Genomic DNA, 26,481 nt, shown 5'->3' on the forward strand with positions numbered 1-26,481 from the left:
ATGTGTTTCTCACCATAGATTGGAAGGTCTCTGGGGCAGGCACCAACTTTTCATGATACCTGTGTACAATGCATTGGACAATACAGTGGCTGATCACACAATACAAATAAATAATTAGAATTAATCAACTGCATGGAGTTAGGAAGACCTTTCCCTTACGGGCAGGTTCTTCCGTAACTGTGGGGCTCTTGTACTTTCCTCTGAATCATCCGGTACTAGCCACTGCCAGGAACAGGATACTGGACCAGATGGACCACTGGTCTGATCGAGTGTGGCTATTCCTATTAGAATCGTACCAGATCCCAACAACCACCACAATGACATTGTCCCTGAAAAGGGACCTTCACCCAATTCAGAATGAAGTCTCATTATTATTTCTAACTGCTCTAATTGCTGAAGTCTCTGTAACCCTTTGATTATTTGCTGCTTTTCCATCCCCTCGGGGAAAGCAGCATCAGGTCATTGATCAAAAACAACTACAAACCAGGCAGTTCAGCAAACTCAGTAACCAATAGGAGACAATGGGTTGGGAGAGAGCCTAGGATTTGGGAGACCTGGGTCCAAGTCCCTGCTCCATCACAGATTTCCTGTGTGACCTTGAGCAAGTCAGTTAGGTGGGAGTGAGGCACCTAAATACCTTTGTAAATGCCATCCTTAGTCTCTCTTTGCCTCAGCTCCCCATCTATAAAACGGGGATAATAATACTTCCCTATCATTAACAATTGTTAGGCACTCAGATACTACAGTAATGGGGGATATATAAGTACATAAGATAGATACATTTCCCCTCTACTGTTGTCTAGGACTGGCCTTTGGGACCTGAGAAATCCATTGTCAAAGGCCCCTGGTGTTTAGGGGTGAGATCCCAGACCAATTTGTAGCTTTGTGAGGCCATGCTGCCCAAGGAGTCAGCGGTGGCATCAGAGCTCTGGAAAGTTTCCATCCAGGTGGCTGTCTGCAACTGAGGCTATGTCTACACTATGAAATTAGGTCGAATTTATAGGAGTCGGTTTTGTAGAAAGCATTTTTATGCAGTCGATTGTGTGTGTCCCCACACAAATGCTCTAAGTGCATTTAGTCAGCATTTAGTTGGCGGGGTGCGTCCACAGTACCGAGGCAACCGTCGACTTCCGTCGACTTCCGTTGCACTGTGGGTAGCTATCCCACAGTTCCCGCAGTCTCTGCTGCCCATTGGAATTCTTGGTAGAAATCCCCATGCCAGATGGGGCAAAAACATTGTCGAGGGTGGTTCTGGGTACATATCGTCAGGCACCCCCTTCCCTCCATCCCTCCATGAAAGCAATGGCAGACAGTCCTTTCATGCCTTTTTTCCTGGGTTACCCGTGCAGATGCCATACCATGGCAAGCAAGGAGCCCGCTCAGCTCACCATCACCGTATGTCTCCTGGGTGCTGGCAGACGCGGTACTGCATTGCTACACAGCAGCAGCTCATTGCCTTTTGGCAGCAGACAGTGCAGTATGACTGGTAGCCATTGTCGCTGTACTCCAGGGTGCTCTTTTAGCCAACCTCAGAGAGGTCGGTCAGGGGTGCCTGGGCAAACATGGGAGTGACTCAGCCAGGTCATTTCCCTTTTAAGTTTCGTCTCATGGCGATTCAGTCCTGCCGGCAGTCCTACTGCACCGTCTTCTAATGAGCAGCCAGGAGACGATGACGGCCAGCAGTCACACTGCACCATCTTCTGCCGAGCACCCAGGAGATGACGATGGCCAGCAGTTGTACTGCACCATCGGCTGCCAGCAAGATGTATAAAGATAGATGAAGTGGATCAAAACAAGAAATAGACCAGATTTGTTTTGTATTCATTTTCTCCTCCCTTCCTCCTTACCTGCCTCCCTCCGTGAAATCAATGGCCTGCTAAACCCAGGGTTTTGAGTTCTATCCTTGAGGGGGCCATTCTGTTTCTCCTTGATGCAAAGTCACCCCCTTTGTTGATTTTAATTCCCTGTAAGCCAACCCTGTAAGCCATGTTGTCAGTCGCCCCTCCCTCCATCAGAGCAACGGCAGACAATCGTTTGCTGCCTTTTTTCAGCGCAGACGCCATAGCACTGGGAACGTGGAGCCCGCTCAGATCACCATGGCAATTATGAGCACTATAAACACTGCACGCGTTATCCAGCAGGATATGCAGAACCATAACCTGCAAGAAAAGCGAAACCAGGCGAGGAGGAGGCGACTGCAGCGTGGTGACAAGAGTGACGAGGACATGGACATAGACTTCTCACAAAGTACGGGCCCCTGCAATGTGCACATCATGGTGTCAGTTGGGCAGGTTCATGGCGTGGAATGCCAATTCTGGGCCCGGGAAACACGCACAGAGTGGTGGGACTGCATAGTGTTGCAGGTCTGGGACGATTCCCAGTGGCTGCGAAACTTTCGCATGCGTAAGGGCACTTTCATGGAACTTTGTGACTTGCTTTCCCCTGCCCTGAAGCGCAAGAATACCAAGATGAGAGTAGCCCTCACAGTTGAGAAGCAAGTGGCGATAGCCCTGTGGAAGCTTGCAACGCCAGACAGCTACCGGTCAGTCGGGAATCAATTTGGAGTGGGCAAATCTACAGTGGGGGCTGCTGTGATGCAAGTAGCCAATGCAATCACTGAGCTGCTGATATCAAGGGTAGTGACTCTGGGAAATGTGCAGGTCATAGTGGATGGTTTTGCTGCAATGGGATTCCCTAACTGTGGTGGGGCCATAGATGGAACCCATATCTCTATTTTGGCACCGGAGCACCAACGCAGTGAGTACATAAACCGCAAGGGGTACTTTTCAATAGTGCTGCAAGCACTGGTGGATCACAAGGGACGTTTCACCAACATCAACGTGGGATGGCCGGGAAAGGTACATGAGGCTCGCATCTTCAGGAACTCTGGTCTGTTTCAACAGCTGCAGCAAGGGACTTACTTTCCAGACCAGAAAATAACCATTGGGGATGATGAAATGCCTATAGTTATCCTTGGGGACCCAACCTACCCCTTAACGTATGGCTCATGAAGCCATACACAGGCACCCTGGACATTAGTCAGGAGCTGTTCAACTATAGGCTGAGCAAGTGCAGAATGGTGGTAGAATGTGCATTTGGACGTTTAAAAGCACGCTGGTGCAGTTTACTGACTCGGTTAGATCTCAGCGAAACCAATATTCCCATTGTTATTACCTCTTGCTGTGCCCTCCACAATATCTGTGAGAGTAAGGGGGAGACGTTTAGGGCGGGGTGGGAGGTTGAGGCAAATTGCCTGGCCGCTGATTACGCACAGCCAGACACTAGGGCAGTTAGAAGAGTACAGGAGGGCGCGGTGCATGTCAGAGAAGCTTTGAAAACCAGTTTCAGGAATGGCCAGCCTATGGTGTGAAAGTTCTGTTTGTTTCTCCTTGGTGGAAACGATCACCCCTTCCCCACCCGGTTTCACTCTACTTTCCTGTAAGCTAAGCACCCTCCCCTCCCCCCTTCGCTCACCGCTTGCAGAGGCAATAAAGTCATTGTTGCTTCACATTCATGCATTCTTTATTTATTCATCACACAAATAGGGGGATAACTGCCAAGGTAGCCTGGGAGAGGTGGTGGAGGATGGAAGCACCGGATGGGGTGGTGGAGGAAGGAAGGACAAGGCCACACAGCACTTTAAAACTTTAAAACTTATTGAATGCCAGCCTTCTGTTGCTTGGGCAATCCTCTGGGGTGGAGTGGCTGGGTGGCCGGATGCACCCCCACGGCATTCTTGGGCATCTGGGTGAGGAGGCTATGGAACTTGGGGAGGAGGGCGGTTGGTTACACAGGGGCTGTAGCAGCGGTCTGTGCTCCTGCTGCCTTTCCTGCAGCTCAACCATACGCTGGAGCATATGAGTTTGATCCTCCAGCAGCCTGAGCACTGACTCCTGCCTTCTTTCAGCAAGCTGACGCCACCTACCATCTTCAGCCCGCCACCTCTCCTCACGGTCATATTGTGTTTTCTTGCACTCTGAGATTATCTGCCTCCACATATTTTGCTGTGCTCTGTCAGTGTGGAAGGACAGGATGAAGTCAGAGAACATTTCATCACAAGTGCATTTTTTTCGCCTTCTAATCTTCACTAGCCTCTGGGAAGGAGAAACATATGCGGCTGGTGGAGGGGAAAAAAGGGAGAGTGGTAGTTAAAAAGACACATTTTATAGAACAATGGATACACTTTTTCATGGTAAACCTCACTGTTAACATTATATAGAACATGTGCTTTTATTACAAGGTCGCATTTTGCCTCTTATTGAGGGTATGCTGGTTTGGTGAGAGAGATCACTCATGCAGGGCCGGGCAGCAGAATTCGGCTTGCAGGCAGCCATGGTAAGCCACAGTCTTTTGGCTTCTTTAACCTTCCTAACATGTGGGAATGGTTTCAAACAGCAGCGCCTTCATTTCCCATATGAAGTAGCCATTGGGTTGGCCATTAAAAATGGGTTGGCAATTTAAAAGGAGGGGCTGCGGTTTCTGGATTCACGTGCAGCAGAAACCCAACTAACCTCTCCCCCTCCCCCCACACACACCCAATTCTCTGGGATGATGGCTTCACCCCTCCCCCCACCGCGTGGCTAACAGCGGGGAAGATTTCTGTTCAGCCACAGGCAAACAGCCCAGCAGGAACGGACACCTCTGAATGTCTGCTTACTAAAACTACCCTATTTCAACTAGGTGACCATGAATGATATCACTGTCCTGAGGGTAACACAGAGAGATAAAGAACGGATGTTGTTTGAATGCCAGCAAACACCGGGTCCGTACGCTGCAATGCTTTGTTCTGCAATGATTCCTGACTACATGCTACTGGCCTGGCATGGTAAAGTGTCCTACCATGGAGGACGGAATAAGGCTGCCCTCCCCAGAGACCTTTTGCAAAGGCTTTGGGAATACATCCAGGAGAGCTTTATGGAGATGTCCCTGGAGGATTTCTGCTCCATCCCCAGACACGTTAACAGACTTTTCCAGTAGCTGTACTGGCCGCAAATGCCAGGGCAAATTAATCATTAAACACGGTTGCTTTTAAACCATGTATAATATTTACAAAGGTACACTCACCAGAGGTCACTTCTCCGCCTTCAGGGTCCGGAAGCCCGCCTTGGGTAGGTTCGGGGGGTACTGGGTCCAGGTCCAGGGTGATAAACAGATCCTGGCTGTTGGGGAAACCGGTTTCTCCGCTTCCTTGCTGTGAGCTATCTACAACCTCCTCCTCACCATCATCTTCCTCGCCCCCAAAACCCGCTTCCGTGTTGCCTCCCACTCCTTGGACAGAGTCAAAGCACAGGGTTGGGGTAGTGGTGGCTGCACCCCCGAGAATGGCATGCAGCTCATCATAAAAGTGGCATGTCTGGGGCTCTGAACTGGAGCGGCCGTTTGCCTCTCTGTTTTTTTGGTAGGCTTGCCTGAGCTCCTTAATTTTCACGTGGCACTGCTGCGGGTCCCTGTTATAGCCTCTGTCCTTCATGCCATTGGAGATTTTTTCAAATATTTTGGCATTTCGTCTTTTTGAACGGAGTTCTGCCAGCACGGATTCGTCTCCCCATACAGCAATCAGATCCTGTACCTCCCGTTTGGTCCATGCTGGAGCTCTTCGGCGATTCTGGGACTGCATGGTCTCCTGCGATGATGAGCTCTGCATGGTGACCTGTGCAGGTGAGTTCGCCACGTTGGCCAAACAGGAAATGAGATTCAAAAGTTTGTGGGCCTTTTCCTGTCTACCTGGCCAGTGCATCTGAGTTGAAAGTGCTGTCCAGAGCGGTCACAACTGAGCACTCTGGGATAGCTCCCAGAGGCCAATACCGTCGAATTGCGTTCACAGTACCCCATATTTGACCCAGCAAGGCCGATTTCAGCGCTAATCCCCTCGTTGGGGGTGGAGTAAAGAAATTGATTTTAAGAGCCCTTTAAGTCAAAAAAAAGGGCTTTGTCGTGTGGACGGGTGCAGGGTTAAACAGAGATAATGCTGCTAAATTTGACCTAAACTTGTAGTATAGACCAGGCCTGAGACTGCTCCACTGCTAAGCAGCCATTGTGGTCTTTGCTCTCAGGAGGGAGAGCTCAGTGACATAAAAGGCATTTCAGGCTAGTGAACTAAGCACAGGACCGAGAACAATGACGTTATAGTTAGGGTTTAATCTTGCATGATTAAGGCACATTAAAGGGCTTTAATTTGCCTGGATCATCAAGACCTGCACTGCCAGTTCCCAGTATAATAAAGTGTATTTCTAACAGCATCAAATTACAGGCCTGCAACGTGACTCCACGTGCATTATCTGGGTACCTGAGTCGTGCAGGACAGACAGAACTGAGTGGGGAGACACTTTATTTAGGAACATTGGGGGAATGTGTGGTCATGTGACCTAGTATGCTTGCTGGCAAAACCTTTAGTAATTAAAAAGCATTATTAATATCTCGAATCAGTTTAATCATTTAATATTTTTACTGATTGTATATTTCTCTTTAATCAAATCATTACAGAGAGTATATAGTTATTGTTTTTAATTTGTTTGCTTGAGTTTGAATTATTTGTGAGTTCAAGTGTGATAGCCACTGCTTTAGTGTGGTTAACCCTTTGTCTCACTGGAGGCACTACCAAGAAGCCTTTTTCTTTAGCACACCAGGAGGGGGAGTTGGCCATCTATCAGCAGCACAGCAAAATGAGACCAGGTGACAGAAATTTTGGGACTGTCCAAAGACTGTGAGGTAGGAACATAAGAATAGCCATACTGGGTCAGACCCAGTGGTGAGCTGGAGCCGGTTCGCACTGTTTCGCGCGAACCAGTTGTTAAATTTTGAAGCCGGTTTAGAACCGGTTGTTAAAGGGGTGGGCAAACTCTGGCCTGCGGGCCACATCTGGCCCGCGGGACTGTCCTGTCCGGCCTGCCTGAGCTCTCGGCTGGGGAGGCTCCCCTCAGAATCCCTTTTAAATTTTTACTCACCAGGCGGCGCTCCGGGTCTTCGTTGGCACTTCGTTGGTGGGTCCTTCACTCGCTCCGGGTCTTCGTCGGCACTTCATCAGTGGGTCCTTCACTCACTCCGGATCTTCAGCGACACGTTGTTCAATGCCGCCGAAGACCCGGAGCGACTGAAGGACCTGCCGCTGAAGTGCCGCCGAAGACCCGGAGCGACTGAAGGAACCGGTTCTTCAGCTGTTGGCAGCTCATCACTGGTCCGACCAATGGTCAATCTAACCTAGTATCCTGTCTTCTAACAGTGACTGGTGCCAGATGCTTCAGAGAGAATAAATAGAACAGGGAAATGTATCAAATGATCCATCTCCTGTCATCCAGTCCCATCTTCTGGCAATCAGTGGTTTAGGGACAACCAGAGCATGGAGCTGTGCCCTATATCATTTTGGCTATTAGCACTTGCTGGACCTATCCTCCATAAACTTCTCTAATTTTTTTTTTGAACACAGTTATCCTTTTGGCCTTCACAGTATCCCCTGGCAATGAGTTCCACAGGTTGACTGTGCCTTGTGTGAAGAAGTACTTCCTTATCTTTATTTTAAACCTGCCGCTTATTAATTTCATATGGTGACCCCTGGTTCTTGCGTTATGTGAAGGGGTAAATAACATTTCCTTATTTACTTCCTTCACACCATTCATGGTTTTATGGACCTCTATCATATCTCCCCCAGTCCTCTCTTTTCTAGGCTGAACAGCCCCAGTTTTTTAAATATCTCCTCATATGGAAGCTGTTCCGTACCTCTAATAATTTTTGTTGCCCTTCTCTGTACTTTTTCCAATTCTAATATTTTTTTTTTATATGAGGTGACCAGACCTGACACAGTATTCAAGGTGTGGAAGTACCATGGATTTACATAGTGGCATTATGATGTTTTCTGTTTTATAATTTATCCCTTTCCTAATGGTTCTTAACATTCTGTTAGCTTTTTACTGGCCACTTCACATTGAGCAGATGTTTTCAGAGGACCATCCACAATGACTCCAAGATCTCTTTCTTGAGTGGTAACAGATAATTTAGACTCCATAATTTTGTATGGGTAGTTGTGATTTTTGTTTTCCAATGTGCATTACGTTGTATTAATCAACATTGAATTTTATCTGCCATTTTGTTGCCCAGTCACCCAGTTTTGTGAGATCCCTTTGTAACTCATCACTGTCAGCTTTGGTCTTAACTATCTTGAGTAATTTTGTATCATCTGAAAACTTTGCCACCTCAATGTTTACCCCTTTCTCCAGGTCATTTATGAGTACGTTGAACAGCACTTGTCCCAGTACAGATTCTTGGGGAACCCTGCTATTTAGCTCTCTCCACTGTGAAAATTGACATTTATTCCTATTCTTTGTTTCCTATCTTTTAACCAGTTACTGATCTATGAGAGGACTTTCCCTCTTATCCCATGACTACCTACTTTACTTAAGCACCTGCGGTGAGGGACCTTGTAAAAGTCTTTCTGAAAATCCAAGTACACTATATCCATGTTTGTTGACCACCTCATTGATTTGTATTTACAATATATCCTTGGCATAGGGTTGACAACCCTCCCGGATTGGCCGGGAGTCTCCTGGAATTGGGCTTGTTCTCCTGTTACTGAAGCCAATCAGGGAGATTTTAGGCTGCTAAAAGTCCAGTCAGCTGTGCAGTGGGGCTAAGGCAGGCTCTCTACGTGCCCTGGCTCTGTGCGGCTCCCGGAAGTGGCTGGCATGTCCCTCTGGTTCCTAGGTGCAGAGACAGCCTGGGGTCTCTGTGCGCTGCCCTCAGCCCAAGCGCTGACTCCGCAGCTTCCATTGGCCAGGAACTACAGCCAATGGAAGCTGTGGGGGTGGTGCCTACAGGCAGGGGCTGCACGCAGAGCCACCTGGCTGCCCCCGAGCCGAGGAGCCAGACTTGCCGGTGGCTTCCAGGAGCCTCCCGAGGTGAGCACCACCCGGCTGGAGCCTGCACGCCAACCCCCTCCCCATTGCTGAGCCCCCTCCCACACCCAAACTCCCTCCCAGAGCCTGCACCCCTTATCCCCTCCTGCAGCCCAACCCTCTGCCCCAGCCCTGAGCCCCCCCCCCCACACCCAAACTCTCTCCTGGAGCCCGCACACCTCACCCCTTCCTACACTCCAATCCCTGCCCAGACTCATCCTGGAGCCCCCTCCCACACTCCAAACCCCTTGGCCCCACCCCCATCCCAGAACCTGCACCCCCTCCTGCACCCCAACCTCCTGCCCCCAAGCCGAGTGAGCAGGGGGTGGGTCCTCCAAGAAGGGGTGGGGCCTTGGGGCAGGGGCGGGGCAAAGGTGTTTGGGTTTCTGTGATTAGACAGTTGGCAACCCTATCTTGGCAGGAATTTATAAAGCTGCTATGGAGAGCTCAGTACATACCTTTAATTCAGCATTAGTCTCACGATGTTGGAGCTTCATAAGATGCTCATTTCTAGAGATCAATATACCCCATGCCCATCTCCTGGGTCAATTACCACTGCTTGGTGAAGCCCTGGAGTGGAGATCCGCAGAGTCATTTTGGGGGCATGAAGAAAGCTTGCTTGCTTACTTGCTTGCTTACTAGAAGTAGAACCTGTACTTCTCTGAATATATGACCTCTGCAGATCCACAGTCACCAACCCTTTCCCCCAGTTCTCTGAGGTTTAAGATTCCTTGCAAGGAAAAAAGAACAGAGGGAATCCAGAATAAACACAAGCATGTGCCTTGAGCCACTGATTGTTCTCTGCTCTGGAATGGAGCTGCAGCTTGTGTGATTCCTTGGGTGTGGATATGACGATATTTGGAGCATTTCAGTTACTGGAAAGTATCCTTCTGCACACCCCAAAGTTAGAGCAGGTAAGCCAATGAAAAATAAAGTAATCCATAATCAAATCTACCTCAGTCCCCTAGCATCCCCTTAAGTTTACCGCAATCACTGAAGGCTTATATTTCAGACTTTTAGGTCCTCTGAAAGACTCACAAGAATCTCAACGAAAGGAAATCACTGGATTTGCTGCCCTTTTATTTATCACACATATGATTGTTACATAGTACTATGAAAAAGCTTTAGGGCTCTGAGCACAAGGGAGCTCTCAGGTTGAATTAGAGTTGGAAACAATCTTCATAGTTTTTGTTTATTTTGATACACACAGGTTGCTAGGATTCCTGCTCTGCATTTTCTAGGAGGAATAGGGATTGCTGTTAAACTAGTCTATCTGCAAGAGTCTTCTGAGCAATTTGGTCTGGAGTCACTTCAAGGCAGTAAACAACGAACCCACCCCTTTTACAGAGCCATTTTTTGGAGTTACAGCTACACTTTAAGACTCTTCCTCACTTTCTGTAGCTGAGCAGAGAGAGATGGGCTGTGGAAATGTTTCATTTCCCATATGATGTGGAGTTCTTCCCTCGCAGCCTAAGACCAGCCACACATGGAGCTAGGAGGCCAGAAGATGCAAAAGAAATAAATGTACTGTTACAATTTTTTAAATAAACATTTCAGGCCACCATCTTCAGCAGCCTAGGTTTCATTTGCTCTTTTAGTTGTGGCTCAATCAGCATGTTATTCAAATCCTGGAAATTCAGGATCACCTTATGTGCCTCCTGGAAAAGCTCCTTCCCCACAGCTTTCTCCACTCGATTGCACCACTCAACCAGTTTGGGCATGTCCTCAAAGATATTATAACCAATTGCTATGAGCTGCAGAGAGAGACGTAGCTGCGAAACACTTGGGTGAGACTTCGATAAGGAAATTCACCACTTACACAGCAGAATCCATTCTTGGCGAGTGCAAGAGTACTGACTTGGATTTACCTGTGATTGCCACAGGTAGGAAAAGAAGTCAGCAAGGGTGTCACTAAAAGCTGGAGGATGACACCCTCAGTCTTTTCTCTCACCTGCAATAAGAAGCACCTGACCTGGATTTCTGTGCCCATCCCCCCAGGTTAATGACAGCTGCTTTATGATCAAAGGGGACTGGAACTATGTTCCGCCATAGTGCTACAAGTCGAGTAGTCTGGGCTGGATTTTCAGGCGCTGTGATTCATCTGCTCACCATATGCAGGGGGGCATACTGAATATATAATAAATGTATCAGATGACACAGTAACATACATCTTTTCCAAGATTAACAAATTCAGACACCAGTGTTTTTCCCACTTTCGACCTGCAGATGGTATGACTGAGCTTGTCCACATCACAGTGACTAACTCCAGAGACAGTCAGCGCTGCTACTTGTGTCAGCCAGAGGGGGAGAATGGGAGGATGTCACTGCCAGCCTGGAAGTGAGCTTCTGACCTATCCTAAGTGTGATCCATTTAATATTTAGAAATGACCCATCCAGAAATCTGAGCTGCTGGAGAAGTTTCTGGTTAGTGTTTTGTAGGCAACGTACAGGGAAGCCATTGCCTTGTGGAGGAAATAGTCACATGGGATCCCTCTCCCTCTGTCCCCATGCCAGGGCATTCCTGAGCATTTGTTCTCCCTTAGGAGAATATTACCTTTTGGATCTTGCATTAGGAGAATTAAGAAGCTGCAACTATGGATGAAATCCTGAGGGGGTGGGTCAGGCAAACGGGAAGAGAAACAGCTGTGAGAACCTCATTCAGTCTGTGCTCAGCATGCACCTGCTTCACTAGATGTCTGACCTCCTTGCACATACTTTGCTCCCCATCTCTATCCTGTGCTGATAGGGTACAGAGCACACCCATTTGGAAGTGGTACAGCATGCTGTCCAGTGGCCAAGCAGTTCAGACAGCGCTGCTTTCCTCATCCTTCTCCAGCCCTTACCTGCATGAGCTCCGTAACTGCCACCAGGTCTGCCAGAAAAATCTTGTTGCCTACAAGGAAGGGTTTGTCCTGCAGGAACTTCTCCTCTAACTGCTTCAGAGGAATGGCCAGGTACTCTAAAGTTTCCTGCAGCTTCTCTTCAGGAGCTGTCTGGTCCATGTATAAAGGAAACACCACCTGTGTGGGGAAGAGGGTATAGACTTAGCCTTCATACATCTACACACACTTGATCCTGTTTAGTAATTGTAAAAAAAGTAAGCTCAGTGATCATCATGCTGCAGCCAGTGCCACAGTAACGAACAACAGTGGTGCTGTTTGTGTGGATAATACACAGACGGGAAGTCTAGACTCATACAGGGATCAAGTCCCTCATCTTAAATTAGAAGATGATCACTTGTCCTCCAAAATGTTTACAGTTAGGGAAGTAATGCCCAAAGGAGAAAGCAGAATAAAAATTCTCAATAATTCACAGCCTTAGGGGGCTGACAGCATATGATTTCTGCCCAAGATGGTGGAACTCTCTCAAGATCTGCTTATTTGCAGGTATTGGAACTGGCAGGGCTGCAGGGGAGGAGAAGGGGAACTACGGTCAAAGAATAGGATAGGAAGGCTGGTCTAGTGATTAGGGCACTAACCTGCGTGCTTCGGTAGGCCTGGGTTCAGTGCCCTGCTCTGACACAGACTTCCTGAATCACTTGCACAGGTCTCTCTGTGCCTCAGTTCCACATCTGTAAAATGGGGATAACAGCACTGTTCTACTTCATAGGGGGTTGGGAGGATGAATACATGAAAGACTGGGAAGTGCTCAGATACTACAGTAATGGGGGTTGTCACAGTTTCAGGGAAACTGCACCTGTATTCCCCCCACCGTTGTCCCTCAAGGGCACACAAGTAAGGTTTCCGGCTCTCACCATCTCCTCTCTTGCTCAGAAACCTGTGTCTCGTTGCCTCTGGACCAGGGTTTTAAGGCTGCACAGCTACCTGTCTTATGCTGTGATTTCCCCAGCAAACCAATCTACCTAAAGGCCAGTGCCTGTGCTTTGCTTTCTCTCTCAGGGCTATGACCAATGTACTGCCAGCAGTTACGAGTTATTATACAGCTCTTTCTAAGCAAGCACATTTATTCTTAAGGTAAAATCATTACAGAGAAAACATATATAAAACAAAAGTTCCTATACATGTGCTCAGAACTTACCAGAGGTCACCAATCAGCCACTTAGTAGGCCGTAGTCTTTCCAACCCTTTTGTAAAGGTCGAGGTCCTTGGACAGAAGGTCCTGTCCATATTCTGGATCAGAATGAAGGCCCTGAGTCAGTTTAACCACTGCCTTTTTATGCCAAAAGCCCTCTCTTTATGTCTGTTAGTCTCTGGAAAATCCAGTTTGGACCAGTAGATGTGCGCTTCCCCAGGGGTAGTGCCTCTCTGGAGGTGTTTACAACCTCAGTGATTCACTTTTTTCACTCTTCCGCACGTTTCTGATTCCTAGAGGAGCTGTGGTAACCCTTCCCCCTGGAATTGCATACAATCCCTGGCCACAGTAGCACACAAACTTACAACAATATGTTCCCCCAAAGATACTGGATGTGGTTGCAGTATCTGTCACAGGGGCCATAGAAAGTACCAAAGGTAGATAGCACTAGGTTCTGGAGCATAATTCTCCACCATGGGAAATTCAGCAGATGCTGACTCACACGAGGTCCAGCTTTGGATATTTAAATCTCTTACCTTGAGCCAGAAAATCTTTAAAACACTTGGCCGGATGGCAGAATGTTGCCAGGCCAGGTATTCATCTACCCAGGCTCGTTTCTTCATATCCAGTGGGTACCAGTGGTCAGGGGTTTTATACTTCTGACTCAGGTAGGCAAGAATTGCAGGGCTGTCCAAGTATAAAGAGAAGAAGATAGGCAGGTGAGTTAAGGTGAAAGAAAGTTTTCATCTGCATCCCTTTCCTCTTCATTTCTTCATGTTACTTGCATTATAAAGCATAGGAATGGAGAGTGGTAGAAGGGGACAGCCAGGAAAAAGGGAAAGTTAATGGAGATAAAAAAATTGAAGTGGGGAAACAGGAGGACGGAATAAAGAATTTGAGAGTTCTGAGTTTGTTATTCCCCTCCAGTGAGCTATATTTGCTTTAAATACCTGAGCTACATTTATTAATGTAATTCTGCTGGGATGATGGGAGACAAGAAAGATTGGAATTCTGGGGACAGAGACTTAGGGAAGAAGGGTGACAGGAAGCAGGAAAAGTGATCTTGAATTGAGGAACAAGTGGAGCACCAAGGCCAGTATATTGCAAGAAATCCGCCTATGGCATCACATTCCTAATGGTTCCACTTGTGGGGAAAAACAGAGATAACTTTATTCTAAAGACTGCATCACTCTCCAAACAGACAGACAGGCCTTGATGAGATTCCAAGCTGGGTCCCCATGGAACATTCAGCCAGATTGCCAGTGGCACTGAGAAGAGCAATCTCAAAACAACAGAGAACTCTTATCATCCACTTTTCCTTGCCTGCTTCAGGCCAAAACCATCATCCTACAATGGATTGCAGCAGACAGATGTGCAGCCTCAGAAGGGTTAAAATGATGAATAACGGGACAAGAAAGAGAAGGGTGTACCTCTATGGAATTCTTACCTTTCTGCTAAGGTGAAATCTCCATCCTTCAGTGCTGGCACTTTCCTTAGGACGTTCACCTTGCCAAATCCGTCACTGTGCTGCTGTTGCCCTGGAAACAGTGAGAAAAAACTCACCAGTTATGAGACTGGTAGCTGGACCAATGGAAGCTAAAGTGAAAGGAGCACCCAGCTCGGACTGGACTCTGCCCACAAGGATGTCCTACCATCATTTTATAATGCTTATAGGAACCTTTGTGATATACAACTAGAGTTTTTCCCATATCATGTATTTGTTTGAAAAAAGGGACTATATCGGAGAGAGGCAAAAGACCTTGCCCAGATCTGACAGTCACCTGGAGCAGGGGATTTGCTGTTGCAAGAGGATTCAACCACTGATCTCTGTCACTGGGAATGGCAGTTGTGCAACTTGCTGAAGTGTTACTCACAAATGTCCACTATGCAGTAGAAAGCGAGTGTGCCAAGGTCTTAGAGGCAGGGAAAGAAGAGGGAGATTTGAATAAAGGCAACTGAACATCTTAAATATATTTTCATATTTGTGAAGGAAATAGGCATGGCCTGGAAGAAACACATTTGTGCACAGAGCATTATAATGAGTCAGATGGTCACTAACCCCCCACTCTTCCTCACAGGGAAAGTCAAAGCTAAACCATTTTCTTGCAGCTCATGAAGGAGACCAACACCAGCTAGGACGGAATAAGGAAAGGAGCTTGAAGATTGTGGGTCAATAGAGATCACTGCAGTGGATGAATATCAACTGTAGACAGCCCAGCTATGGGAGCAAAGTCTCTGCTCCAGTTTGCTAGGCTCTGAACAGTGGAGGACACTGAGCGCTCACATGAAAAGAAGATGCTGTCAGCAGAATCTGCTCCCCCGGGAGAGGAGTGGCTGAGGAAGTTTCCAGAGCCCTGACTAGGAAGAGTACGACATGGATGTCAATGACACAGCAGTCAGCTTGTTGCTGCATAAACAGTCACAGAAAATGATTCATCTGCAAACAAGGGTTCTGCGGCTCTGGAATAGCAGGGAGGCTGGAGGTCAGAGTGGATGAGCATTGACCTAGTTATGGAGATGGAAGCTTACACAGCATTTCCCTGCACTGCTGCTGGCTTGAGGACGCTGATATTAGTGCATCCCTTTCAGGAGACCTCGTGAAATAGTTTATTCTTCCCTCTCTCATAGGAGAGTTAAATTCCACAACCACACTGTTCCAACTGGCAGATGTTAACAGAGTTTGTTATCTAATCAGGTCTTCAGCTTCTTTGGAAACGGGACCGGCCCAGCAAAGCATAAAAGTGGGGTTTGCACTTTACTTCGGAATGATCTAGAAAATATATCTCAGAGTTTGATTTTGGTTTTAACTGTTCCACCCTTTCTCCCTGTCCTCACTTCATATTACACGAGAAATCTTGGATTCTCACTTTTCTGGCTTTGCTGGAGTACCTTGGCAAGAACCTGGGGGCCCAAATAGGGATGACACATGAAATGGTAACCTGAGCTGTAACTTCTACCTGCCCTCTAGATGCTGATTAGGTGGTAGACTGAGTGGGGGAGGGAAAACTGGTTGCATAAGTTGCAGCCTCATGTGACATTAGTGGCCAGACCCGCCACAGATCTTGCTAGGCCCTCCTAGAGTTACAGAGAGAATGAGGGTCTGGTAAGCAGGGCCGGTGCAAGGATATTTTGTGCCCTAGGCGAAACTTCCACCTTGCGCCCCCTGCTGATCCCCCTCTTCCCCCTCAAAACCTAGCCCAGCACACAAAGAGCCCCCCCAGCCAGGCACACAGCCCCCCCCTCACAGCGCTCAGCCAGACACGCAGCCCCCCTCGACCTCCCTCCGCCTTCTCCCCCCCGGCACAGAGCATCCCCCCTCCGCCTTCTCCCCGCCCAAGCCCTACTCGGCACACAGCACCCCCCCTCCATGTTCTCCCCCCAGCACACAGCACCCCCCCGGCACACAGCACGCCTCCCCCAGCCCTGCCCGGCCAACGGCTGAGTCCTGCTACCGTCTCCAGAGTGTGGCATGCAGCCCTCTCTGGCCCCGTTCACCCACGCCTCAGCCTGGCCATCCCACGGGATCCTGCCCCCCACTCCAGAGCTTGGCATACATCCCCCCCCCACATCTCCCCCCCAGCCCGGCCAGCCACGCCATGCTGCCCCTCCCCCCAGAGCCTGGCACACAGGGTCCCCCCCACCCTGAGCCCCCAGCACCAGCATGCCCCTGCCTCCCCCCACAGGGCAGAGCTTCCCAGGAAGCACATGGAGCCCCCTTCCCGGCAGCCCGAGCCTTCCCCCTCACTCCGCCCCCACAGCTCGGGTGCCCAGCCCTCCCGCCCCGCCGCCCGCCTCACCTCCTCGGGTCTGGGGGAGCCGGGGCTGGGCACGGGATGGCATCTGCAAGGGGAGAGGCGGGGGAGAGCGATCAGCATGGGGGGGTGACACCAAGCTCAGCCCTCCCCCCTCCACCCAGCCACCTCCCACCTGCAAGCTCGTCACCGCTCATCCCGCCGGAGCCCCTTTTGGCGCCCCCAAATCTTGGTGCCCTAGGCGACCACCTAGTGGTTACACCGGCCCTGCTGGTAAGGTAAAAAATAAGGAGAAAAAACATACACCTTCTGTTTGTAGGGAGGATAAAGTTTCTGGGGCTGTCTTTGTACATCATAAAGAACCAGTAAAGGCCACAATCCTTTCTGTTGCTCTTGTTTTGCGGTTTATCTTTAAAGAAACTGAAACATGCCCGTTTAAATTATTGGCAGGGAGAGTCAGTGTTCTGAGTTCCTGGATGGTCACCTCGGCACAAACAGCCCATCTGTTTGTTTATTTTGTATTTCTACTTAGTGGGACATTAAGGTCTCTGTTTCACATCTGGCTCAGGTCAGTAATGGCTGATAGTTATCAGCGGATGGCTGTTCATTGACCAAGATTCCTTATTCTAGTTCTTAGTGCAGAATTCCTTACATTACAACAATCACCACTATCATTGGCACCCTCTGTGGGAGGCCAAGGGCTGAATGGCCATGGAAACTGAAATCCCCTATAATCCCTGGAGGTGACCTTGTTAGCACAGAGGCAGAGTGGTGAGGTCTGCGGTGTTGCTACTGTCCCTGTTCTGAGCAGAGTGGGTTGCTTTTGGGGCTCTCAGTCTGGCACCTTTCACCAGCTCTCCATATTCACTAAGTTAAATAAAATTCAGGTGACATTCCAAACAAAAAGGGGGCAGGGGGAACAGGCCAGAAGGCAAAGTACAAAAAGGAGGTTCGTTATCTCCAATATTTACAGTATGGAAATGCTGAAGCAAATTCATTCCTAGTTTACTGACATCCAAGGAGTTGCTCCATGGATGCACTTGGCCTTGTGTACTTGGATGGGTTCTGATTGCCAGCAGTCATGGTATACACAGCTCTGTTAACAGAGTGAGCTCTTGGCAAAGTTAGGCTTGGTTTTTGGATCCTGTAGCAGATGGGGCAGGCTATTGGGAATTGTCTTCATGGGTATGTGTAGCGAGGTGAGGACTCACCGGTGTGGCGCCTCCTGCTAGTCTAGGGAATTAGCTCTTTTCCAGCTTACGGAGCACCCTCTGCAGGACAGTGTCTCACCTGCCGCTGGCTCCGTGTCCCTCCCAGACCCCGGTGCCCTTTACCTTGGGGTGCTGCCCCCTGCCAGTGTTCCCACACTCTGGGTCTCCCCTCCCAGGGGAACCCCCAACCCTCTAAACCCACCTTGCCTCAGTGGCTACTGCCAATCATCATCTAGCCCCCGCTCACTGGGGCAGACTGCAGTCTGTAATGGGCGCTCATCATTAGCAGGGGGTTAGGACCTGCTGCCTTTGCCTATTCCCAGGCTGCCCCTCTGCAGCCCCAGTACCTTTCTGGGCCTTTACCAAGGCCTGCAGCCTGGAGGTTTACCAGGCTGGAGCTCCCCAGCTCCCTTTGCCCTTCCCCAGCACTGTTCCACTTCAGGTACCTGCTCTCAGCCAGCTAGCCCTTCTCACTCTAGGGCTAGAGTGAAACTCTCCTGCTTCTGGCCCACAGTCCTCTTATAGGGCCAGTTGTGGCCTGGTTGGGGCGTGGACCCAGCTATGGCCACTTCCCCCAGTCAGCCTAGGTTTGCTTCTTTCAGTCCTTTTCCCCAGCTGCAGCCCTCTCCAGGGCTGCTTTAACTCCTTCAGGGCCAGAGCGGGGTGACTACCCCACTACAGTATGTCTATGGTACAGTTAGACACCAGCACTGAGCCAGTACCAGCTGATTCAGGTTCGCAGGACTCGGGGTGAGAGGCTGTTTAATTGCGGTGTGGATGTTAGGGCTCAGGTTCTAGAGCCCGGGCTCCAGCCCAAGCCTGAACATCTATGCACAATTAAACAGCCCCTTAGCCCGAGCCCCATTAGCCCAAATCAGCTGGCACAGGCCAGCTGTGGGTGTCTAATTGCTGTGTAGATATATCTCCATGAGACTATAGTTGTCCATGTTAATGAGACAAAAGATCCCTGTACCCGAAGGTGGGGATTCTGTATGTGGGAATCAGTGTGGGCATCCTGCACAGTAGCTTTATCGCTGTGTTAGGTTAAAGGGAAACTGCTTCCATGTTGCACAGCCCAACAGTCTAAAAGTTCATGAGGTAACAAACACCAGCAAATACACTGTGAAATCCGATATGCTAGGCTGTTAGTTATCACTGGCATCTGAACCTACTGCAGGAGGCAGCCAGCAAGTGGGGAGTGATGGTGTCCTTTGTGGCACTGGGCAACAGGAGAATTCCATGCAAGGGACTCTGTACCAACTTCCAACCTGCTTTAATAATTTATCAGGCCCATAAAGGACACTAATTGTGTGTTCTTAATAGGCTGTTCCATTTTTAAAGTAGCTTGGGAACTGGTTCTCAGTCTCTTACATGGAGCTCTCATGATGCCATGATGTCATAAATGAGAAATGACACCTTATTGGCTTGGTGTCACACAATGGCCTTTCATACACAATACAGCCGTGCTGAGAATTCTGCCACAGGGCTGTGCATTACGCCATTCAAGTTTACAGGGAAAGCATTTCATGCCAACACTGGTTTCAAGTTACTTTGACAGGGTTATGGGTTTATGTATTATGATCATGGCTGTGACTGATTTCTATACTCTGTGTACACCTGAGCAGAAGCAATGCAAGGTGTTTGTCAGTGTTGGGGATGAGAGGTTCATCCTTTATTAAAAAAAAAAAAGAAAGACGTTAGAGGTCAGGAATATGGAGGACGGGTGGAGAGAACAAAAGGTAACAGAGAGGGGAGTGAGACCAGTGAGCTCTGAATTCTCTCACACAACATAGATGCATAAGAGGGTCCATTTTACATTGACCGTGCTGAAAAGGATAGCCAGTTGCCTTGGGTAGGCTGTCATAGAGGAAGGGCAAAGCTGTGAGAGGGTGAGCCAGTGTGATGTGGCTCACACAGACGATTTTCTTTAGACTTGACCAAATGCTGCATGCAGGCTGCTGAAAGCAAAGGGAAATTAGTGCATTGAGCACACAGGGCTTAGTAACTAAGCCTCCTGCGGCTGGGCAGGCAGCAACACTGGGGTGCTATTCCTGGACAAGAAAGAGCTCCTCTAACCACAGAGTAACAGCTTCTTTTAGACATACTTGCCTGGTTAAAAACCAGATAAAAAAACAAATATTTTCTTCCTGTGTTAATATCAGCATGAACACGGGTGGAATTCTGGAATCCAATTTACATTTTCATCACTGGTACTGTTTGTTGATGTTCTGCATTTCACTTAGCTTGGAAGTGGGAAAATAAATTAGCCCAGTTCACTTTCTGGCTTTTGTGCAGTAGCCGAATGCTGCAGTATGTGCATTGAAAACAAGGTGTCAGGATGCCCTTAAGTCTTTTGAACTGAAGAGGTGTTAAAACTTATAGATCCACCTGAAAGGGCATGCTAAGCTCCCTTGGGCAGGTAGCGGCCTTCTCTGACTTATTTAGTCACTTGACTTGAGGGTGGTGACCTGCATCATTTTTCCAGAGGAGAAAAATAGCATATCTAAGTAAAAGCATCATTACCTATGTCACCCATTACTGCTGCAGGGGAAGGATTGCATTTCTCATACAAATCTCACCAATCAAGTGAAAACCTTTTGTAAAAGTGTTAGCTTCGGGGTGGATGGGGGAAGGGCTGTTCAATATTCCAAGAAAAGCAGGCATTTTCCCTCCTAACACAAACCCTACATTCTGGGTCTAAATTCACTATCCTTTTAATTATCAACTACTCTGATCCGTGGATAAAGAGGCTGAATGGGAAAAGCGGCATACCAAGCTAAATAGAGAACTCCTTACTGAGTCAGATCTCCCATTGACTTCAATGGGATTTAGTCTGGAAGTCCTTATTCCACTATCATTAAGGCAGCAAAACTCCCACTGAAGTCAACATCGGCAAGTGACTGACTCCCCATATTCCTAAGAGCATTCTGCGCCAAAAAATTAAAAATTCTGCACCAGAAAATTAAAAAGTATGCACACAATATTTTAAAATTCTGCAAAATCTGTCAAATAAATGTGGAGACTCTAGCATGGCATTGGGGAGCACAGGCCACTGGCTGCACAGAGGTGGGAGATCACTGTGCAGCTCCCCCCGGGACACGGACTCAGCAGTGAGGCTGCACCCACCCTGACACAGTGCAAGGACAGGGCCTGCCCCAGAAACACCTCAGGGCCCTGCCCCTACATGCCAGGTGCACCAGGTATGGGCAGGCAGGCACAGCAAGGCAGGATCCAAGTGTGAAGGGGCTTAGTGTAGGGGGAACCAGGTGTGGGTCGAGACAGTTATGCGTGGGGCAATCTGGGTGTGGACAGCTTAGTGGGGGATCCGGATGCAGGGGAACTTGGATGCACAGGGGCTTGTTGAGAGGTTCTGGGTGCAAAGGTAATGGGACTCTGCGGGGGGGAGGTCCAGGTGAAGGTAGTTGGGACTCAGCAGGGTGGGGTCTGGATATGGGGGGGATAGAGCTCAGCAGGGAGGTCTGGGTGTGAGGGACTCAGTGGGGAGTCCAGATGCTGAGGGAGTGGGGCAGGGATCCAGGTGCAGCTGTTTGGGGCTCAGTGGTATGGGGATCCTCAAACGGGTGTCTCGTCAGGGTGGTCCAGGTGCCAGGGGAGTGGGGCTCATGTGGGGGGCGGTTCTGAGTGCAGGGGGTGAGGCTTCACAGGAGAGTCTGGGTATGAGGGGGTTTGGATGCATGGGCTGGGCAGATGGAGGAGCAGCTCCCTGTACGGGGATCCCTCTCCCTGCAGCTGAGGAGCAATGGGTGCAGGAAGCAAGGGGTAGGAGAATTTGCAGAGCTTCCTGAAGCTGGGGGAGAAATCTGGGGGTGGGTTTGACCCAGCCCCGGATGCTATGCAGGGGAAGAGGAAGTCCCATCCTGACTAGCAGCTGAGCCTGGCACAGGGTAGGAGGCACCAGCCAGCTCTTCGACAGTCCTGCCCCCTGTCCTGCAGTGTTTGACCTCTCTGCTGGCTGCCCTGGGCACCTGAAACATACTGCTGGGGAGGTTCTCATGACCACACTTGTGGCTTCCCTTTGCTTCCCCATCAGAAAGTCATTTTTCTGCAGGGAAGCAAATAAATCTGCGGGGGACATAAATTCTGTGCATGCACAGTGGCACAGAATTCCCCCACGAGTACTATAAATACCTTGGACAGATAGACAAAGATGTTGGGCTAAATCTTAAACAACAAACCACCCAAATCAGTACTGAATTCTGAATTGGATACCGTGTCAGTGCTTGCTCAAGTGCCTTGCCAGGATTTTGCAATTAGGCCCCAGAGAGGCTTAAACAGCCTTTTACTTCCTGCTCCCATTTCTTTCAGTATCTGGGTTTAGAGTTCCTTCACATCCCCAAATTACTGCTGCTAAGCCTCCTAGCTCTCTCGTGCTTGTGTACAGAGTAACTTTCCTGCTGCTGGCTCCTAGGAGCCCTTGTCTGACAAGGTTTGTTGGGCAGAACTGCTGAATCATAAGCCTTTCCCCACTAATTGGTTGACAGCCCCATTACTCACCTGGGGAGGAGTCATTTGGGGCTCTGAGTAACAATGCCTCAGAGGAGAAGCTGGAGAGAAATGAGACTTTGGTCAAAGCAACACACTCCCCCTCCACTACACCAAGCTGTAGAAGACCAAAACCAAAAGCTTGATCAAAAATAAACCCACACCTCTTTTCTACATAGAGTAACCTCTCATACAGCAGCATTAACCGCCACACTTGTGAGATAAGCTTCCCTATTCAAAACATGAATAATGCTCAAGAAGGAGTGTGAGGATTCAGGCATGTTTCAGATCAGTTCAGCCCTGGTGGAAGCAGGCATAACTCCCATGGGAGTCAATGAGGATTACATCTACTTATGTTAGGCCTGCATTTAGCTGGCCATGTTTTTGATTAACTCTCCAATAGACATCCCAAGCCTGCCTATTTTCAGGGCAGACTGACAGACTTGCCATTCATATAAAGCATTATAGTGGTTTGAAATTACAGAAAAGAATACAATAAAATTGATTATGCAAAAGGCTCAGGAGACAGCAGTAGCCACTGGAGGACTGTGGGAAGCTGATTCACAAAGCTTTGACAGCTCCTCATGTGGAATGCATCCGATGAAGTGAGCTGTAGCTCACGAAAGCTTATGCTCAAATAAATTTGTTAGTGTCTAAGGTGCCACAAGTCCTCCTTTTCTTCATGCGGAGTGCAGACCTCAAAGAGAGGGAGCTGGCCAGCATAGAAAACCAGCCAGCTTCCCAAAGGCTGCTTCCCACTGTTGGCCAGCAGCATGTGAGCTCCAGGACTTCTGTGGACTAGTCAGACTTCAGCACTGAAAGGTTTATGCTTCATGCAGCCATGAAGAATTCACCATTTAGATCTGTATGTGCAGGTCAGATGTCCGATATAATGTGTGTATATTGAAGACATATGTAACTTTCAGATACACTTCTGTTCATCTGAGGTTCAGATTATCATGGTTTCTATGTATAGTTTTATACTCACTTCCACATCAACGTTGGTATCTCAGTACCTAGTTTATCCACTGACTTTAGAAAGCTCCATGGATGTGCTAAAAATGTTCCCCAGACATGTTGTTGCTTATCCCTGTGGCCAAGATTCTAGCCCTAAGGAGACAACGTTCTGCCTAGAGGGAAGAAGAGCTAAAAACAACCTACATTCTTTTGGTCTAGCAGGTACCTCAGAATGTGATCAGTAAAATGCAGGTAGATGCTTACCAAATGCAGAATCTGTGATCACAGATTAGAAATGAAAACCGGGAGACCCTCTAGCACCACAATGGGGAGCCATTGTGTAATGAGCGAAAACAAGGAAAGATTATATACATTTTCTGCGTCACTATCCAGAACATAAGAAGGGCTGAAAACCCTACTCAGGGCAATCAGAGTAGGCAGAGATTTCCCCTAATCATTGAGGAAGAAAAACTGACTAGGGAGGGGAGCGAGAAGAGAACCTCCCCCCATAATATATCACAACCACCACTGAGTCAGAAAAAGACAGCAGTACAAGATGGAGACCCTGTATAAAACCCATCACCCACCTGTTCCTGGCCACAATGCATTTATACTGGGCAGCATCCATATGGCTTGTCAGGTGTTGAAATGGAAGTGGAAAGTACATGGGGCTGGGAAGGGGGAAGCAGAGCAAAAAGAAACAGAGACGAGGAGCAGAGCACAGAGCCCACAGCATGGGGCTTAGGACACTTGAAGCTGCAAAGCGGATAGGAGGCAAGCTCCAGCAGCATTCGAAGTTGGCATCTGCAATGTCATGTCAGAGCAGTAGCCAGAAACTTAATTCTTACCCATCTATGACAGTCCCAGCTAAATCCCATCTGGCATTTTGCTCCCCAAAACTGAATCTGCCTCCCAGATTCTCTTGCTCCAGAAAAGGTTCCCAGGGTTTGAGCTTAGCTTTGTTCATCTCCTTCTTGAAGGTCCTTGACTCACAAAGGCTGAAAGCAGGAAGGGATGGGATGCTTCATAACCTGAGGTCTGTTGGGGGTAACTGGGCTCAGTGCCCTGCCTGGGAAGGAAGAAAGGTAAGCAAACACAACCCCCAGGGGGAACAAAGGGGTTCAGCTCCCTCACTCACCTTTGAGCACCTCCATTTGTTTGAATGTGAAGGGGATGTTGTTTTCTTGGCAAAGATGTAGACGGCTCGGCAGGGTGGTGAGAGCAAGTCCAGGTAGAGCTCTATCCCCATCGTACCTGCTGGGCAGAGGGAGTGAGGTGCTGTGTGGAGGCTGAGATTACCTGTCCTTGGCTGTAGCTGCAGAGAAGGCAGAATGAAGAGAAACTTCTTTCCGTCTCTTAGTTATTGTGTATCATGAGAGCTCCTCTCCTACCATTCCTCCAGAGGAACGAATCAGGGACCAGGCTGAGGTGGCATCTCTCCCTGCCCCACCAGAATGTGAACAATGTACCTTAGCAGCCACCTGTAATGCTGACATTTACATGGAAGAACTGCATCCGCAGGAACATATTCCAAGGAGTGTAGTACTCCCACCCCAGAAACCTCTCCCCTCCTGTTTGTATGACCTGGTCCCAGGACCAGATGCCTGTCTGTAAAGCACAAGCACACCTTTGACATTACACAAATAATGATAAATCCCAGATGCATTTGCATCTCTCAGAAACCACCCCCCACTGGTCTCCATGGTTATTTGTTAATAACCATGTGTTGCTCCTTTCCCTACCCCTCAAAGTGCCCCTTGTGGATCTCCTTGACTGCATTGATGGCCCAGCTGCAGCAGGACGAAGAGGGGAGGCTCCAGGTGACAGTTGGGTTTGCTCATTTGGAATCCTGACAGCAGCCCATAGACAATAGGCTGCCTGTTGTGGATGTGCTTAAGAAAAGAAGAACCACTTCTGCAAACCTGATCTGCCTTCTCACTTGCAGATGGGGATGGGCAATGGGGCGGGAAGGGAAAGCAGGAGGCCAAAGAGGTGGAAAGAAAGCACAGGCAGGATTGTCTAGCTCAGGTGTTTGCTCATCATTTTGCCCTGAAGTGGATGGAGTGCAGAAAGCAACTCTAAACTTCCCCAGCAGCATAACACCAAGAGGAGAGGAATACTTCTGGCTGGAGTAGGGGGAGAGGAGACAAGAGAGAAAGGCTCCTTAAGCCTGGCTCCCTGCTCGGACTTTAATAGAGCTGTGCTAGGAATGAATTTGGCCATTTGTACCCAATTCCTGTGGGGAGTAGGAGACAAGGTGAATGAGGTAATAGTTTTTATTGGACCACCTTCTAGTCAATGAAAAATATTACCTCACCCACCTTGACATCCTGGAATCCACACAGCATTCAAACCATGAGAGTAGGAGAGGCAGTTTGGTTGGAGGGGAACCAAGTCACTTCCCACTGCACCTGTAAGCTGAGCCATGTGCTTCTGTGCAGGTCTGCCATGGCCTCCACTCATGCTGCATTTGTGAGTACAGCAGAGGCCTGGCCCTTCCTATTATGAATTACAATGACTTGGTTAGTAAATCATGTTGGGCTTATTAAGGCCCATGAGAAGGTCCATCCACCCCCTGACATTTGTTTAATTCTTTGCATAAAAAACCCAAACAATTCAAGCCAGAGTCTCATTTAGCTGAGGAGGCATTGAATACTTAGCATGGCAGAGCATGCTGGCAGAAGCTTTGTTTGGAAATGCAGCTTTTGTTCATACGTTAGATCATTTGCACATTAAAGCTTGAGCCTGCCAATACAAATGTACCATTAGTCATGTGTATAGTTCTACCTGAAGATTGGGCATAATGTTACTCACGGGTAGGAGTGTCTGCAGGATCAGACTTGTCTTCACCTACATATACCCTGTCCCAGTTGGTTCATGGAACTGGATGCAGTAGCTTCCTACTGATGGAAGCATGTGTTTGCTTAGAAATTCTCATGCCCAGCTTCCCAGAAGCTGTCTTTGTCCACTTCTCATCCATTTAGCTGGAGGTTCTCTTTACTCTTTCTTTGGAAAGGCTGTGAATCTGCAGTCTACTCCCTGTGCAGACTGGGGCTATGACTCCACTAGAGAGCTTACAGTGCATGCAGCTGGGCCACTGTCAGCTCTCTGGTGGAGCTGCACTAAGCTGACAGGAGAGTA

At 48.7% G+C, this 26,481-nt stretch overlaps 1 protein-coding gene across 1 annotated transcript; it reads right to left on the reverse strand.

Annotated features, from left to right (window-relative positions):
* Window positions 1–3,647: 3,647 nt before the first annotated feature.
* LOC141999533 (uncharacterized) lies at window positions 3,648–25,050 on the reverse strand. Its single transcript, XM_074973070.1, has 7 exons — window positions 24,479–25,050; window positions 16,715–16,757; window positions 14,365–14,455; window positions 13,454–13,604; window positions 11,729–11,905; window positions 5,065–5,650; window positions 3,648–4,117 (listed from the first exon to the last, which is right to left on the reverse strand). The coding sequence occupies exons 1-7, from the start codon at window positions 24,587–24,589 to the stop codon at window positions 3,648–3,650; spliced, it is 1,629 nt and encodes a 542-aa protein (XP_074829171.1). The 5' UTR covers window positions 24,590–25,050.
* Between the last annotated feature and the right edge of the window lie 1,431 nt (window positions 25,051–26,481).

This window comes from Natator depressus, chromosome 15 (assembly GCF_965152275.1).
Source record: "Natator depressus isolate rNatDep1 chromosome 15, rNatDep2.hap1, whole genome shotgun sequence".
In the NCBI taxonomy this organism is placed as follows: domain Eukaryota; kingdom Metazoa; phylum Chordata; order Testudines; family Cheloniidae; genus Natator; species Natator depressus.